This window comes from Corvus kubaryi, unplaced genomic scaffold, assembly GCF_017639235.1.
Source record: "Corvus kubaryi isolate FWS band 111438036 unplaced genomic scaffold, C.kubaryi_AGA036_p1.0 37357, whole genome shotgun sequence".
Classification (NCBI taxonomy): Eukaryota; Metazoa; Chordata; class Aves; order Passeriformes; family Corvidae; genus Corvus; species Corvus kubaryi.
Window position 1 is genome coordinate 3149594 of NW_024581117.1, and position 15968 is coordinate 3165561.

General features: G+C 40.7%; 1 protein-coding gene across 3 annotated transcripts in view; it reads left to right on the top strand.

Moving 5' to 3' along the window:
• The window catches only part of PTCH1 (patched 1), a 74075-nt gene extending 61922 nt beyond the window's left edge, over positions 1–12153 (top strand). Inside the window, exons 20-24 of one of the 3 annotated variants that reach the window (XM_042033214.1) lie at positions 1117–1259; positions 4212–4311; positions 5616–5870; positions 6903–7458; positions 8934–12153. In XM_042033214.1, the coding sequence (XP_041889148.1) occupies positions 1117–1259; positions 4212–4311; positions 5616–5870; positions 6903–7457 (1053 nt within the window). In that variant the 3' untranslated portion in view covers position 7458; positions 8934–12153. Of the gene's footprint in view, positions 1–1116; positions 1260–4021; positions 4039–4211; positions 4312–5615; positions 5871–6902; positions 7459–8933 lie in introns of those variants that run through there. The other 2 variants (XM_042033215.1, XR_006016903.1) reach the window with 2 other exon arrangements.
• The last annotated feature ends 3815 nt before the right edge of the window (positions 12154–15968 follow it).

A 15968-nucleotide genomic window follows, 5' to 3' on the forward strand; every position in this document is an offset into this window, starting at 1 on the left:
GAAGAAAAATGACAGCTTCTTAGTATTGAAGATTTAAAACAGGAAAACTGGAATAGAAAGGGACAAAACAGTTGTTTCTAGATGAGAAGAAACTAATTTAATTTACAGAACTTTACAGGTCACCTGTGCTTGAAGGTAATCTGCCAAGCAAACTGAAAATAGTGGTTTTCTCAATTTGACACTGGAGATAAAAACTTTGGAATACATAAACAGTCAAATCAGTGTTGTATATACAAAAAAGGCAGTGCTGGAACTTTTAATACCGAAATTAATTAAGAGTGATTCACAATCCATTTGTGGGTCAGTTCTCTGCTATTGCTTGCGAATTGTGACCTTTGTTTTTTTTTAGTTCTGGAGAAGAGAGACTTAAATTCCAGTACTGTGAGGAAGATAGCTGCTCCAGCACATATCTTAATAGCCAGTAGGGAATTAACCAAAGAGAGCCCTTACTAATCACAGGAAAAAGATCAGCCAGGTTCTTGTTTTCTTAAACCATTGAGTCATACACAGAGTAGACAAATTCGTAACACACATCACCATTTGAGTGTTCTTGATACAGCTTGTTCATAAGGAGCTGAAGGGATGAAGGCAGTTCATTAGTCATATTGTTGCTCAGGCACTACCATGTTCAGCACTATTCCTAAGATAATTTTGTATGTACAGAACTAGCTTCGAAGTACTAAAAGTTTAAAAACCTTTTGGTTTTGAGTGAAAGTGTTAAAAAAAGTCTTAGAAGCCATGGACCCACAAGAATAAGAGGAGTAGCCCTGCAATTTTCACACCTGAAGTGCTTTCACCAAGACATGAATTCTTTTCAGGTGGAAATAAGGAAAGCTGGAGACAAAAGGCTACTGTTGCAAGCAGGCATTGCTTCCAGTATTATCATGGTCTGACTCTGTCATCAGTGCTTGCTCTGGTTGTGTGACCTCAGCAACTTCTATGTGGTATGACTGCAGGATCAGGTCTTCTCTCAAGGGTCAGCCAGCTACAGAAATAAAACTTTGATAAACTGTCGTTTGGAGTAATTAACTGATGGAAAACTGTGTGTACGAGGAGAGAGGCTGTTTGGAAGGTTGTATGCATCAGTCTAAGGAAATGGACTTTTTTGTTTTACAGGCGTTTTTAACTGCCATGGGAGACAGGAACCATAGGGCTGTCCTTGCACTGGAACACATGTTTGCGCCGGTGCTGGATGGGGCTGTGTCTACTCTGCTTGGCGTGTTAATGCTTGCAGGATCAGAGTTTGATTTTATTGTCAGGTAAAGTATTTGTGTGTGTTGACTTTCTTTCAAAAATAAAAAAATGTGCTTTTGATTTTTAGTCACTTCAGTGAATCTGTCATTTTGTTGCTATGCATGGTGTGTCAAGTATGCTTACATCATGGTCCTGCTTTCCCTCTGTTTTATTAACTCCTTGTTACTTGCTAGACATGGTAGGGTTTCCATTGCTGACATTAAAATCTGTTCCAGGAAAATCTGACACTTAGCATGAAGGAACACAAAAATGTCGCTCTTTAGAAAGTTTGCTAATTCTGGGTTTGAATTAGTTCAAAACATCTTGTATTGTCTAGTATTAGCTTCATCTGACCTTTAGCCTTGAGGTCCTCCAGACTTCTTGTATGCACAAGAATTTGTATGCAAAGGACACGCGAACTTACAAACACTCAACTGTGCTGCAAGTGACTCTCTCAGGGCCTTCTTTTTCTATCCTTATGCGGGGTTTATATAATGAGGAAAAGGGGGGGGGCAGGTGGTGGAAAGAAAGCCCTGTTTGGGAGCTGGGGAACCATAAATATGAACACAGAACTTCATACTAAAATTTTGTACAGCAAAGCCTAAAGGCCCTTCTGTTTAGAACTACAAGCAGGCTGTTTCTTGTGAGTATAATTAAGAATGTGAGCTTGTCAAGTATAGAGGAAAGCAAGTTTTTTCTTCAGGGGAATTTGAGAAGTGCAATGAAACAGATCCTATTCTATTCCAAACAACCTGTGGAGCTCTGCAGAATGGCTAATCTTAGAAGTAACACAGGCTCTTTGTGGTAAACTACAGCACACACACACAAAAATAATCCAAGCCCTAAAAATGGAACGGAGGTAGAACTGGGCCAAATAAAAGTGCTCTGAAAGATGGCTTAACTACTTAGGTAGACATAAGCTGGATAGATGACTAGACTTAACTGACATCCATTTGACAACAAGAACAATGAATTGTCAGGGGCAGGAGCTGAGAGAATGACTGCTAAATCTCATCAGGCTTTTTGTTTATATATGAAAGAGATTTGAAGAAAGCAGGCAGTTTGCAGTTAGATCTCATGAAACCTACATGAGTATTATTACTATACAGGTACTCCATGTCCTGAAATAGAATTTTTTTCCCCCCGAATCACTATTTTTTACTTTATTGTATTGGTATTGAAGAAATATAATTACTCTTTCAGGACCTGGTTTTGTAAGGGTTGGAACATTTTGACATACAGGTTACTGATAGATTTAACCTAAATTTACAGGGCTACATTTTTGTTGTACTGCTTTCCTACTTAACAGATGAGATTTTGGCACACATTTTTGTGTCATAGCAAATGGAAGATCGTAGCAGCCCTTCACACAAAATTTGGATTGGATGTGCTCTCAGTTTATAAAATGAGCCTTTCAACTTTTCAAATTCTGTTATTTTACTTTTTTTGGCCATCAGTTTCTCATTTTATAGCACAATCTCACTTTAGTTTGCTGTATTTAAAAAACATAGTAAAATAAACTATGGGGAGCCTGAGCATTGTTATAGTGGGCGAAGAAGATCCCAAACTTCCGGAAAGCGACAGATTAGTCCAGCAATGTGGAAGATTAAGTAAATTAACAGACATTGTATACACCAACTGGTCAAAGCTATAATCCTCCTGTTTATTCTAACGTTAGATGGATGAGATGCAAATGTTTTTAATGCCTGTTGTTGATCTGTGTCCCAGTTTAAAGTTCTGGTGGTTTATGTTAGTAGAGTAGATTGGCTTGCTGATTTTTGCTAATGCAGATCAGAAATTCCCAAATGTTTACAATAGCAGGATATTTATAGTTTTACAGGAGTCTGATATATTTGATCAGATGTGGAAACAGGGAGGCAGTAAAGTTTGTTGCCAGCTAGACAATGTAATCAGCAGACCCATTAGTAGCAAACTTGCCCTCTGTTCTTCTCCTTTGCCTTCTCCTCCAGGAATTTACCAAGACTCAGTCCTTGAAATCACTAGTTACAACGCAGCCTTAAGTTTAGTCTGAGCCCCAGCTGTGCCGAATACCAACTAGCAAGACTTTCCTTTTACTGACAGGTTTACCTTGGTATTCATGAAGGATCCCAGACCTTAGCCCTCAGTGGTGGGAAAGGACAACTACTTGTGCACTTTTCTCTTCTTCCATAGTATTTCAGCCTTTATGTTTGAATTGGCTGACACAAAACAAGAGTATTCAGAGATGCTAAATTGTTCAACAAAAGATTAGCCTGCAATGCAGCTCTGCCATTGTGGAGCACTCTTACTCAGTACAATGCTGAAGCTTACTATAGAATGGGCATTTTCTTTGCAGAAAGTGGGTTCCTGTGTTGTAAAAGCATTGCAATTCAAGCTATTTGGTAAAACTGGAACTCACAGAATTCTAGGCGTTAAGTTTGATTAATGAATGGCAAGGAAAACCCTTACCTGATATACTGTAGATTTAATTAGACATTCTGCTGTAACTTGCGGAAGCATTTCACAGTGGATTAGCTGCTGGGAGAAGAGGGCTTCTTTTCCTTCTACACTAAATTGTTTAAATTCTACACCCTTCACTTCATTTGTTTGCTTCTGCTGGGTTTTCACTAATGGGGGCCCCTTTTCATTGTATTTGTGCTTTCAATCCATTCAGCCATTCCCTGCACATTCCATATTTTTGTGTTTGTGTAACACATTCATAAATAACATTACATGCTTCCAGATTCTGGGAAATTAACAAATGTAATTTTTTTCTTTCCTTTCTCAACTAACACTTTGTGGAATATAGCTTCTCTAATTCAAAAGGTAAAAACCCCTATGTCTTATACAGAAAGTGATACAATGTTTTCTTTGATATTAGTAATATGTTAGAGTCAATTTAGTATCACTATTATTTTAACATATGCAGGAGTAATTTGTAATCCCCTGTTTCTAACAGTGGCTATTCTCTGCCCCAAACCCTTTAAACTGTACTTCAGGTATTTCTTTGCTGTTTTGGCAATCCTAACCATTCTGGGAGTTCTCAATGGATTGGTGCTGCTTCCTGTTCTTCTCTCATTCTTTGGACCATACCCTGAGGTCAGTAAAATTAATGGTGAACAGAAAAAATAATACTATGTCTGCACTGCTGTCCCCCTCAGTCACCCACCATTTTTAGAAACTGTTTTAAAAACTTTCTTGGATTAATTTTTTTGCTCTCAGGCTTTTAAATAATTTTTTATTAAAAGTGCTGTTTGTTATGTAGTTGGTACTACTCTACTTTTAAAATTTTCTTTAATAGGTCTTGTTTTAGAGGTTGCACTAAGCTAACCTGATAGTTATTTATACTACTAGCATAATGTGATCTGCAAACAAGTTTGGAAAATAAGGATTTCCCTCAATATTTTGCAAAAGATAGTGTGTTTTATACACATTCTTCCCTACCTCACTGGCTCTGTTGAATTCCTCAAAGTGTTTAGCTGAGCAGACCACCAGGAAGGCCTGTGTGGACCAACACACACAGTGGTGGTCCACAGACCACACCTTGATAACCATGATTGGTCTGCCAGAAGGTCCCCACTGTCCAGTCACCTCTCCCTGCAGCATTTTTCTCCCTCAAGTAGGGATGCAGGGAAGGCTTCACTTAGATGTTGATGACTTTACAGGACAAAGCTCAAATCCAGACTCCAGGTTCAGAGATACCAACATTATATTTAGTTGTTGATCATTAACTCTGGAGTTATGTGGGGTTATCTTTATCACGTGTCAGTAGAATCAGTGTGCTATGTTTCACATCCCCATATATATGTGTGTGTACAAGACTAAAACACAAGGTATGTATACAGCACCAGTATATTCCAGAAGTGTTTGGGTTCTTTTAAGATTAGTAAAACAGTTTTGACAACAATGTGTAATCTCTTAATTCCTAACAGTATGCATGACCTGTCTCTTACTCAAGCAATGTGTATGTGTGTGTTATTACCATATATATTGCTGTGATGTGTGTATCCATCTCTCTTTGCAAATAGACACTGAATCACACTGTACCAACCCACAGAGGTGATTTTATGAAATCACTGCTAATGCTTGCTGAAGGGAGAGGGAAGCCCGCATATTATTTTTATTTTTATATTTACAAGTGCAAGTGCATGCACATACACACATAAAGGCACTTCCTGAGACAATGATACCTAGAAGAATCTGTGTAGTCCTGTTTACATACATATCCACTGATGGAGATCATGTCTTTTACACTTCCATTAACTTTTTTCACTTCAGTATCCATGTTCATCAGAAAACTGTTGCTAAGGTTGTTGTGGCATGGCAGGGTGTGTTTGTGTCAAGCACTAGTGATTAAAAGGGTAAAGCTAGCTGAATGTAACTGAAAGCATTGCTGTCATCAGGTTTCTCCAGCCAACGGACGTGACAGATTGCCCACACCATCTCCTGAGCCACCCCCCGGTACCGTCAGGTTTGCACTGCCACCTGGCCACACACATAATGCTTCGGATTCCTCTGATTCTGAGTACAGCTCTCAAACCACCGTGTCTGGCATCAGTGAAGAGCTTCATCAGTACGAGGCCACACAAGGTCCTGGGGCACCAGTCCATCAAGTAATAGTGGAAGCAACTGAGGATCCTCTCTTTGCAAGATCCACTGTAAGTAGCTTTCTAAGTAGATTTCATATGGACTAGCAGGAGGGCAAGAAGGAGTTTTTTGGTGTGGTTTTTTTTTTTTTTTAATCGATCTATTTATTTTCATGGAAAACTCTTTCTAGCTGATTGTGACTTTGTGCCAAAACCTGTTAGCAGGGAGTGAAGGTTTTTCCCATTCTCTTCTTTAGAATTGAGTTGGAGGTAAAGTGGTGGTACAAAAGCAGAGGCCTTTGGCATGGATAATTGCTGTTACATCCTATTGGCACCAGCCACAAGAGAGAGCTCTCAGTCTGTTTGATGACTGTTTTCAGAGAGAGGATGAGAGATTACAAGATCTCAACCTCTTTCACACATCTTGTGAATTGCTATCATATACCTCTCTGTGATAGTACATTTTGGGGAGAAAGATCAGAGTGAGAAGAAAGTAGTTCAAGTGCTTGACCAAATCTTGGGCCTTGTTGCATCTTGCCACTGGGTTGGCATAATTGCGATTTCAAAAGAAAGTGAAAAAGCTCTGTCTCCTACCCCTGCTGATGTTGCATGCTGAGCTGCAATGCGGATCTGGTTTTGTTCAGCAGAGGCCTAGAAATAGGTACAAGCACAGCCACATTTGAAGTTGGTCACGGTTTATTGACTGACGTAGCTGCTGTGCTTCATGCTCTTTATGGAAATCAGAAAACAGATTCCTACAGTCTATACAAACTACCCTACTAACATCCTGTGTATGTTCCCTGCATGGAATAGACCCTTTTCCAAATGCCTGCAATTCTGCTTGTTGAGTTAAGATCAAGTGCTTGTCACCCATCCCTTTGAAAAGATGGACCAGCATGTAGGAAGCTTACAATAATGTTTTCAGCTGTCATCCTGTGTTTTTCTGAAGGTATGCTTTCCAGGTTTTAATAACTTCAGACAAAAACCATGGAAAAATCAATTTCCAGATTCCAGAACTTTCCCTTTGTGGGGTTAGAGCATTATTATAATTATTCTCAGCATAAAATATAAGCAAGCATAGTATTTGTTTGCTCTGCTTTGCAGAGGTGTAACCGTGCGTGTCCCTCTCAGGTGGTTCAGCCGGAAGCAAGGCATCAGCCGAATCCCAGGCTGCAATCAAATCCAGAGCCCAGCACACAGCAGCCATGGCGTCAGGGCAGACAGCCCAAAAGGGAAGTGAGGGAAGGGCTGCGACCACCTCCTTACCGCCCTCGCAGGGATGCTTTTGAAATTTCTACTGAAGGGCACTCGGGACCCAGCAACAGGGATCGCTCAGGCCCCAAGGCTCGTTCCCACAGCGTGAGAAGCCCGGCGTTCGGGGCCGCGGGCGCTGCAGGAGCAGCCTACTGCCAGCCTATCACCACTGTGACGGCCTCGGCTTCCGTCACTGTTGCTGTCCACTCTGCCCTGCACAGCCACAGCTCCCGGGGAGCGAGCTTTCCATCCTACGACGGACACCATGAAGCTGGCCATGCACCGTTTGAGGACCCACATGTGCCTTTTAATGTGCGGTGTGAAAGAAGAAATTCGAAAGTAGAGGTTATAGAACTGCAAGATGTTGAATGTGAGGAGAGGACAACTGGCAACAGCTCACAGTAAGGTAGGTCCATCACATGTAACTGCAAGCTTTGGCTTGTGTCAGGCAATGGTGCGATCAAAAGAAAGAGGAAAAATGAAGTTCCTCAGAGGTACCTTTTCTTTAGATAGCACTACTTACAGGTCACACTGATCACCTTAAATATGCTAACTATGAATATAGTCCATTTTGCACTAGATGAGAGGATGGCTAAGGTAGTCCTCTCCAACACTGAGAAGTCATAGTGCATTCAGACATAAACTACTTTAAAAAGGCTTGCAAGATGGATAAGTATATCATACAATCCCAGTTTACCAGATGAGAAAAATGAAGCAGACATGTTGTGTAACATCTTCAGAGCTGTCCTGACTGCCTTTACGATTTCATTAGTTCTGTCTTTTGATCTCTGAATCAGGCATGCTCTAAAATGTTATATAAAATGACGTTTCTTAGGAGAGTGTAAAACTGCCAGCTACTTCAGGAGTTGTCATCTCTTGAATGAAATAGTTTGTGAAAGAATTTAAAGTCCATAAAGGGAATGAATCCCTCTGCAGGATGAGCCGAGTGAGAAGTGGGAAGCCCTGCCATGCCTAGTGCCCTGCTGCTCAGCAGGGTGTCCCCTGCTCTTTGGGGGGCCCTTCAGAGGGCCTTCCCAGTGACCTCGCACACTGGAGGTGTCTGAGCCAACCTCTGCCTTGCCAGGGCCAGCTGCTGTGGCTATTGCAGATTTGCATAGCGTAGAGCTGCCCATTGAGTTTTTACACTGAAAACTTTTTGGGGCTGTTACCTGAAAACTATTTCTCACTGTTTTCACACTGTTCTTCTCTTGGAGGGGAAAAAGGAAGTGTTAGAATAGTTACTTATCTGTGGATTCCTGTTTTTTCTCTTTGCTTGTCTGAGCTTTTTTATTGACAGACACTAGTTTGAGCAGAGAAAGTAATTTTATTTTGATTCTAGAATATTTTGCACGTACATACGCATGCATGTGCATGCACACACACAGAGTTTTGATGGAAATTTTGATGATAATTCGAAGTGAAACTACTTTCTGAGTTATAAAATGTGTTTTCAAGCATCCCAAAACATAGAAATGAATGCTTTTAGCCACGCAATCTAGATGTATGGCAAGTAATAATATCCACAGTATAAGGAAATACTTGGGCTCAGCTTTTTCAAGCTGAAGTGCGTGGTAGTATGAGATTCTTAAGTAAGCTCAGTATTCCATGTAGCATACTTGTCCTCCAACTGTTCCTTGGTTTTGACTGAATTTGTCACAGGTATCTAAAATTGGGAACTTAGAAATTAAAGCATCTACATTTTTTAAATTGGCATCAGTATTTTTTCACCAGGAAATTAATGACTGAGATGAAAGCAGAGCCAGCATTTCCTGACTGGTAACTAACCACAAGAATCATGAAATGAGTTGGCTTAGTTTTATTTGCTTGTTTTTCTTGAAATTTGGTGAATGTTTGCTTTTTTCCCTCTCCTCCTTTGTACAGGGTAATAATTGAAGCAAAGAAGAGGCCAAAGATGGAAAACTGTATTCCAGAACTGCTTGAAGAGAAGAACTGCTTGAAGTTGTAGAAAAGGACATGCTGCATCAGGACAACAGTTCACTGTTACTGTAACCTATTGTATTATTTTGTTAAATATTTCTTTTAAGTATTTAAAAGATGTACACATATGTAATATACAAAAGAACGATGTAAAGTAGTATAATCTGGAGTAATTTGCCTCTGGGCAATGGAATGGGGACAATATTGTGTGCTCTTTGTACTTTTTGTACATTGGTATCTGTGCCACAACTAAGCTTAATCTAGTTCTAAATTTCAGCATAAGTTGCTGCTGCTTAAATATTTTATAATTTACTTGTATAATTCTATGCAAATATTGCTATGTAATAGGATTTTTTAAAGGTGGTACATGTCTTAAAAATATTTGAAATTTGTGTATCACAACCCTGTGGTAGTATGAAATGTTACTGTTAACTTTCAAACACGCTATGCGTGGTAATTTTTAAAATAAGCAAATATGAAGAAAAGCAAGTTAATCTGGGAGGCTTAAATAGATTTAGCTATGTGCAGGTTTTATTTTGCTGTATGTGTCCATGTGTGCATCTGGAAATATGCATGCTTCTGTGTCTATGTTCCTGGTGTACTGTAGTTTCTCTTCTACTGTGTGTTAACACTTGGTGGGCTTACAAACCCACTGATGCTGATGTGAGTCTGGCTTTCCCTGTTAGTAGGAGCTAGTGAAAACTCTGTTGTTGTTTACCAATATATACAACTATAGACTGCCATCATCAAAGGCCCAACTAAAATACTAGAGAAGACAGGGAGTTGAGGTTTGGAATTATGTTTCAGTTCCCAAACCCTTAATGACTTGGTTCACATGACTTTGGTCAAGTCACTTAACTGCCCCATGGCTCAGTTTCTCATTCTGTAAAATGGTTATATTTACACTTACCTACCTCCCAGGAATGTGAGGCTTAATTACTGTTTGTGTAGTGCTTTGATTTCCTTTTTTCCCTTGCAGAAGGTGCCAGGTAAGTGCAAGCACTATAACCATTATTTTTTTACTTCCAAAGGTGCTGGATATTGAGAGGTGCTGGTGGTTATAGAAATACAATGAGCATCTGCCTTATTTTGATACTGTTAATTGAGTGGCATTAGAAGCTGGATAATGAATTGTTTGATGGTGAGCCAGAGCTTAGCTGAGTCATTACAGCAATGAAAGCAGTATCTTTGGTCACCTTATTTTCATGGCAGGAAGGAGTTAACAGTAAGGGATAAAAATTAAATGGAAGGATTAAAAAAAAAAGTATATTCACTTTTTAAATAGAATGGCTTTCTGGTGGGCCGGGACGGTAATGACACGTAAGGCCTGGGTAGTTCTTTTCTCTATTGTTTGTGTTTTCCCATGCTGCATCGGCACTTTTAATTAAAACAGCTAAACTGGGATCTCTTTGCGAAACTAATTTAGCTTTTTGTACTATTATTTTTAAACTAAAAGGGGATTGCTGCAGGTGAAGGGTCTGGAAAAACACTACAATCTGTGTTCCAGTTGGAAACAAACCGTAGGAACAAAGAACCTTAATTTAAAATAATGCAACACAAGTTTTCGTTCTCTCTGTCTTCTTTTTTCATCTTTTTTCTGCCCTTCTCCAAGCTGTTTTTCAGAGCAGGTAGATGTTAAATTTTGTATTCAGAGCCAAACACAACCAGTATTCAGTTTCTAAACACAGCAGTGGTAGGGCTTTTCTTTATATATATATATACATATATATATATATATATATGTACCTGAACAGCAGTGGCCAATTCTTTGATGGCAAAGTGTTTTTCTCCAGTGGCTTCAGGGAGTCTTCTTTGCCCACAGACCTTGCCAGCAAAACGAATGGGGATAATTAGAATGCACAAATTTCCATGCCTTTTTTGCTCACTTGAAAACACTTTGATATGAGGCACTTGTTTACAGATCTCCAATGTGAACACTCGAAGAGCAGGTGGCGAGAGCCTGGTGTCATTCCCGTGATACATAAGCTACTGTTTCAGTGCACACCAAGGGTTAATGTCGCAACTGCCTACTGGTCCAGTTCACTGTCTAACATGAAAATTCTTGATGACAAAAAGATGAGGGCCCCCAATTTAGCACTAGCAGCATAGTGACCTCAGATCATACAAACTCTGCAACAAAACTGTATGGTACTAATTGGAAGCTGCCTTCAACCACCAAGCTTGTGCGCTTACGTGTCAGAGGTTGGCAGGGCTCCCACTGGCACTGCTGCTGCCTCTGTGCTGCAGGCTGCCTTGCTGCCTGCTCTTCCTCGGGAGGGAAGGGGCCCAGGGCAAGCTGCAGTGTCTGCCACCTGCCCAAGTCTTCCTGCGTACTTGTGTGTGGGTGAGCTATCTGCTGCTTTGTGCACAATGTAGACCTTCTTCTTCGATAGTCACATTGGCAAGGGGAGAACTCAGTGGCTGGCAACATTTATTTTGTTTTGGTTTTGTTTCTTAACTTTTTAAATCATGGGTGATATTTATATTTTTGTATCATAAGAATGTTTTTCTTACAGTATTTGTCATGCCAGTTTATAACAAACAAAATGCAGGGATTTTATTTGTATTGGAAACACTATTACAGTTATGTTTTTACTGTTTAATGGATTTTTATTTGTATAGAGTGCTTACTAATGTTAAATAGGAAAGAGTATATAACATTTACATTATGGACTTGTTGTAGCTTTTAGTGTAAGGAGTTAAAAGGAAAAAAATATTCAAACTGGGTCTCATTGCCTGCCTGTTTGGTAGGAGTGGGTTTGTGTCATTTCAGTTACAAAGATAAAATTATGCCATATAATTTATTTATATGAAAATTTATTTTTGTAGTGTACATAGTAGTCATCAAGTCTTTTGACAGAAGTATATTTTTAAAGAGTTTATATGTAATGATGATACCATTATGTTTTGGAACACTGCTGAGATACAATTACAGTGCACACTTTTTCTTGTAAACCCCGGGGAGAAAACAAAGTGTTTAACAGTGTTAAGAGAGAAAGAGAGTGTGAATATTCATACAATTCTGAACTGTGTTTTAGTTACCATTTGTGATCTAGTGTGGTTCTCATTTTAAGCTTTGAATGGAAATTGTACAAACTCTCTAAATATTAATGTTCAAACACTGATAGAAATTCTAACATGAATAAAAAACTATTACAACTTACAGGGTATGGATTTGGTTGTTTATGGAATGCTTCTTTATTTACTGCTGGTCATCTCTGCAGGTGCAACCATGCAATCATTCTGATTTGGAGCGTGAATCTGTGATCTTTCGATATTTGGGATGTGTGGGATATTCAGATTTGCCCATTTTGGAGCAGGAGCCATTTGCTACCCTGTCCAAATGGTAGCATGCTGGTCCTTGTCTGTTGATTCTGTTACCTTTGTTGCAGGTTGGGGGATAGGTTTACGACTGGGTTATACATGTCATTCTCACTCTGAATGAAACAATTTGTGTAGACTTCAAACTCTTTGCTAATATATAAACACTTGGCTTATATAAACACTTTATATAACGGTTATTTCTTCTTAGATGTGGGAGGAAATTCTTTGTCTTTTTCCCATCTCTGTGGTTGCTCCCTAAATTGGATAAGAAAATCAGTCTGGTATTTCCACTTTGTGGAAGAAAAAATAAACGTGCAGTTCTGAAAACTACAGCCATCCATAAGAAGGGAGACTCTTGACAAAATTCCCTCTGGGAAGCATGCTACCGCTTGCCAGCCAGGGTGCAGGTCCCTGTGCCCTGCATGAGCCCCACTTGGCAGGGAGGAGAGGCTACAGTGGGCAGCAGAGTGAACAGTGTTAAGTAGCAACATCTGTCTGAAGTCATTTGCATCATAAACCTCGGTGTGGTTTCTCCTGCGCAGATACTCTGCTGAGCATCCTTCAAAGTGCCACAGAGCCAGCAGTCCTTTATTTTATCCTGTAACCCTTAGATGACTTTTTTACATGAGTCTTCTAAATTTCTCATAAGCAAAAAGCCCAAACATGTCTTGAGATAATTTATAATTCAGCCTCTACTTTACATGGTCAGAGGAAATACAAATGCAATTTTCTATTTTATGTTTTCTGGAAGTTTTACCACACAAGAGAAAAATAGAGTTAAAGGACTTGAAATACAAAACACATGTATTTTTGCTACTCAAAATACTCCCCCTCACACCCTCAGGATTAGCCAGCCTGAGTCAGGTTGCAGATTTGGCTTTTGTAGATACCGCCCATGAGAACAGCGCTCACTTAGGCCTTGCTTTAGCTCAGCTCACTCACTTCGTCTTCTGTGTCCCAGCCATCCATGGGAGCAGTTCCATTCACACAGCTGGAAACCATGTAAATAAATCAATACATTCTCTCTGTCAGAACATAGGATTTTTTCTTTTAACATTCCATTTTGCATCAACAAAAGCTATTTACATTATATTACTTGTCATGTTAAGGTTTCTTATCATTTTGCTGTCAGTCTTATTAACCACAGGTAAGAACTTGATTAGATTTTTGCCAGAGATTGGCCGTATTTATTCAGGCCTTAAGTAAACATGTGGCCAAATTTTTGTTGGCCTAATGCATGTATTTAACAGCTTCAGGAATACTGCATGCTGCTAAACTGCAGCAGCACTGATGTATGAACAGGTGTTTCATTTTTGTTAACTTTTACTCCCAATGAGAATTTGAGACACTGACTGTTTATATCTGAATATACCACTGCCAAATTTTAATTATTTTTAATGTCTGCTTCAAGCAATGAGAACAATTACTACTTTCCAACTCCATTTAATCATTCTTGTCTTTTTTGTTGCATACATGTTGAATCTTATTGCTAGAACAGAGTGCGTGCCAGGAAACTGCACCACCTAGCTTGAGTAGCTTGAAAAAATACATGCCCAGTTTAACTTTCCCTGGTTAATTTCAGCTCATTAAGCACAAAAGCAAAGCAGTACTCTGCTTTGACCAAAAAAAGAGAAAAAAATGTATATGCTGGCATATTTTACATATTTGATGCTGCAGATATTATTTTGCTCCTACAGACACTATGTAAGCAAAAGAAATCTCTCCCTCAGATACTCAGTTGTCTGCAGTGTCATCCAGGCCACTTATCACAGCTTTCCTTATGAACACTTCCACTCTCCATTTTCACAGCTGTAACTGGATGTGTCGCTAGTGTTTCTGCTGCCACAGCAGCTAGGCCTGCTTGCCATTGGTGCAAGATAAGCCTGCAGTGGAGAAGATTGTATTTAGGGTTAATGATGCACGGAACACAAGGCATCTTGTGTTTTAGTCTGTTCCGCTAATCCAAGCATTCTCACAGGCTCTTCTCCAGATTAACTCAAGCTGCCAGTTAAGACATGCTGGATCTGTGAGTCACCTAGATGAATTAGGATGTCATGTGTGCAGAGGGGATACAAACTTTAGCACAATGGAGCGCAAAAAATGTGGCTTTTCTGTTTGGTCTTTCCATCCCTTGAGCTCAAATCTTTGCAGCTTGCCGACCCTATGGCCCAAAAGACAAGCCAGTGGGGAAGACTACTGCTCTGGCTGAGCAAGGAACTTTCACAGGAGCTCAGGGGAAAAAAAGGAGAGCTTATGACCTTTGGAAGAGGGGGCAGGCAACTCAGGAAGGGTAAAAGGATGTCTTTAGGTCATGTAGAAAGAAAACTAGAAAGCTCAACTAGAATTCAGTCTGGCCACTGCTGTGAAAGATTATAAAAAGTGGTTTTATAAATGCTTTAACAACAAAAGGAGAGCCAAGGAAAAAATCTCCATCCTTTATTGGACATGGAAGGGAACAGAGTCACCAAGGATGAGGAAAAGGCTGGGGTACTTAATGCCTTCTTTGCCACAGTCTTTAACAGAAAGCCCAGTTATCCTCAGGGCAGCCAGCCCCCTGAGCTGGTAGACAGGGATGGGGAGCAGGACAGACCCCCTGCAATCCAGGAGGAAGTTGTTAGTGATCTGCTGTGCCACTTAGACAACCACAAGTCTGTGGAGTCAGATGGGATCCACCCAAGGGTGCTGATGGAGCTGGCAGAAGTGCTCACTAAGCCTCTCTCCATCATTTATCATCAGTCCTGGCTAACTGAGATCCCAGATGTCTGAAGGTTGGCCAGTGTGGCACCCATCCACAAGAAGGACTGGAAGGGGGATCTGGGGAACTACAAGACTGTCGGCCTGACCCTGGTGCCAGGGAAGGTTACAGAACAAATCCTCTTGCGTGCCATCACACAGCACATACAGGACAACCAGGGGATGAGGCCCAGCCAGCAGGGCTTTGGGAAAGGCAGGTCCTGTCTGACCAACCTGATCTCCATCTATGCCCACATGACCTGCCCAGTGGATGAGGGAAGGGCTGTGGATGTTGTCTACCTTCAGTGAAGCCTTTGATACTGTCTCCCACAGCATTCTCCTGGAAAAGCTGGTAGTCCATGGCTTGGGTGGGTGCCCTGTTTGCTGGATTAAGAACTGGATGGGCCCAGAGAGAGGTGATGAATGGTGCCACAACTACTTGGTGGCCTGCCACTAGTGGAGTTCCCCAGGGATCAGTGTTGGGGCCAGTTCTGTTTAACATCTTTATTGATGATCTAGATGAGGGTATCAAATGCCCCCTGAGTCAGTTCCCAGATGACAACAAGTTGGGTGGGAGTGTCAATCTACTGGTGCATCAGAAGGCTCTGCAAAGGGATCTGGACAGGCTGAAACCAATTGCATGAAATTCAACACAGCAAGTGCTGGGTCCTGCACTTCAGCCACAACCCCATGCCATGCTACAGTCTTGGAGAAGAGTGGCTGGAAAGCTGCCTGGTGGAAAAAGACCTGGGGGTGTTGAACATGATCCAGCAGTGTGCCCAGATGGCCAAGAAGGGCAATGGCACCCTGGCCTGTATCAGCAATAGTGTGGCCAGCAGGACCAGGGCAGTGATTGTCGCCCTGTACTCAGCACTGGTGAGGCCGCACCTCAAATACTGTGTTCAGTTCTGGGTCCCTCAC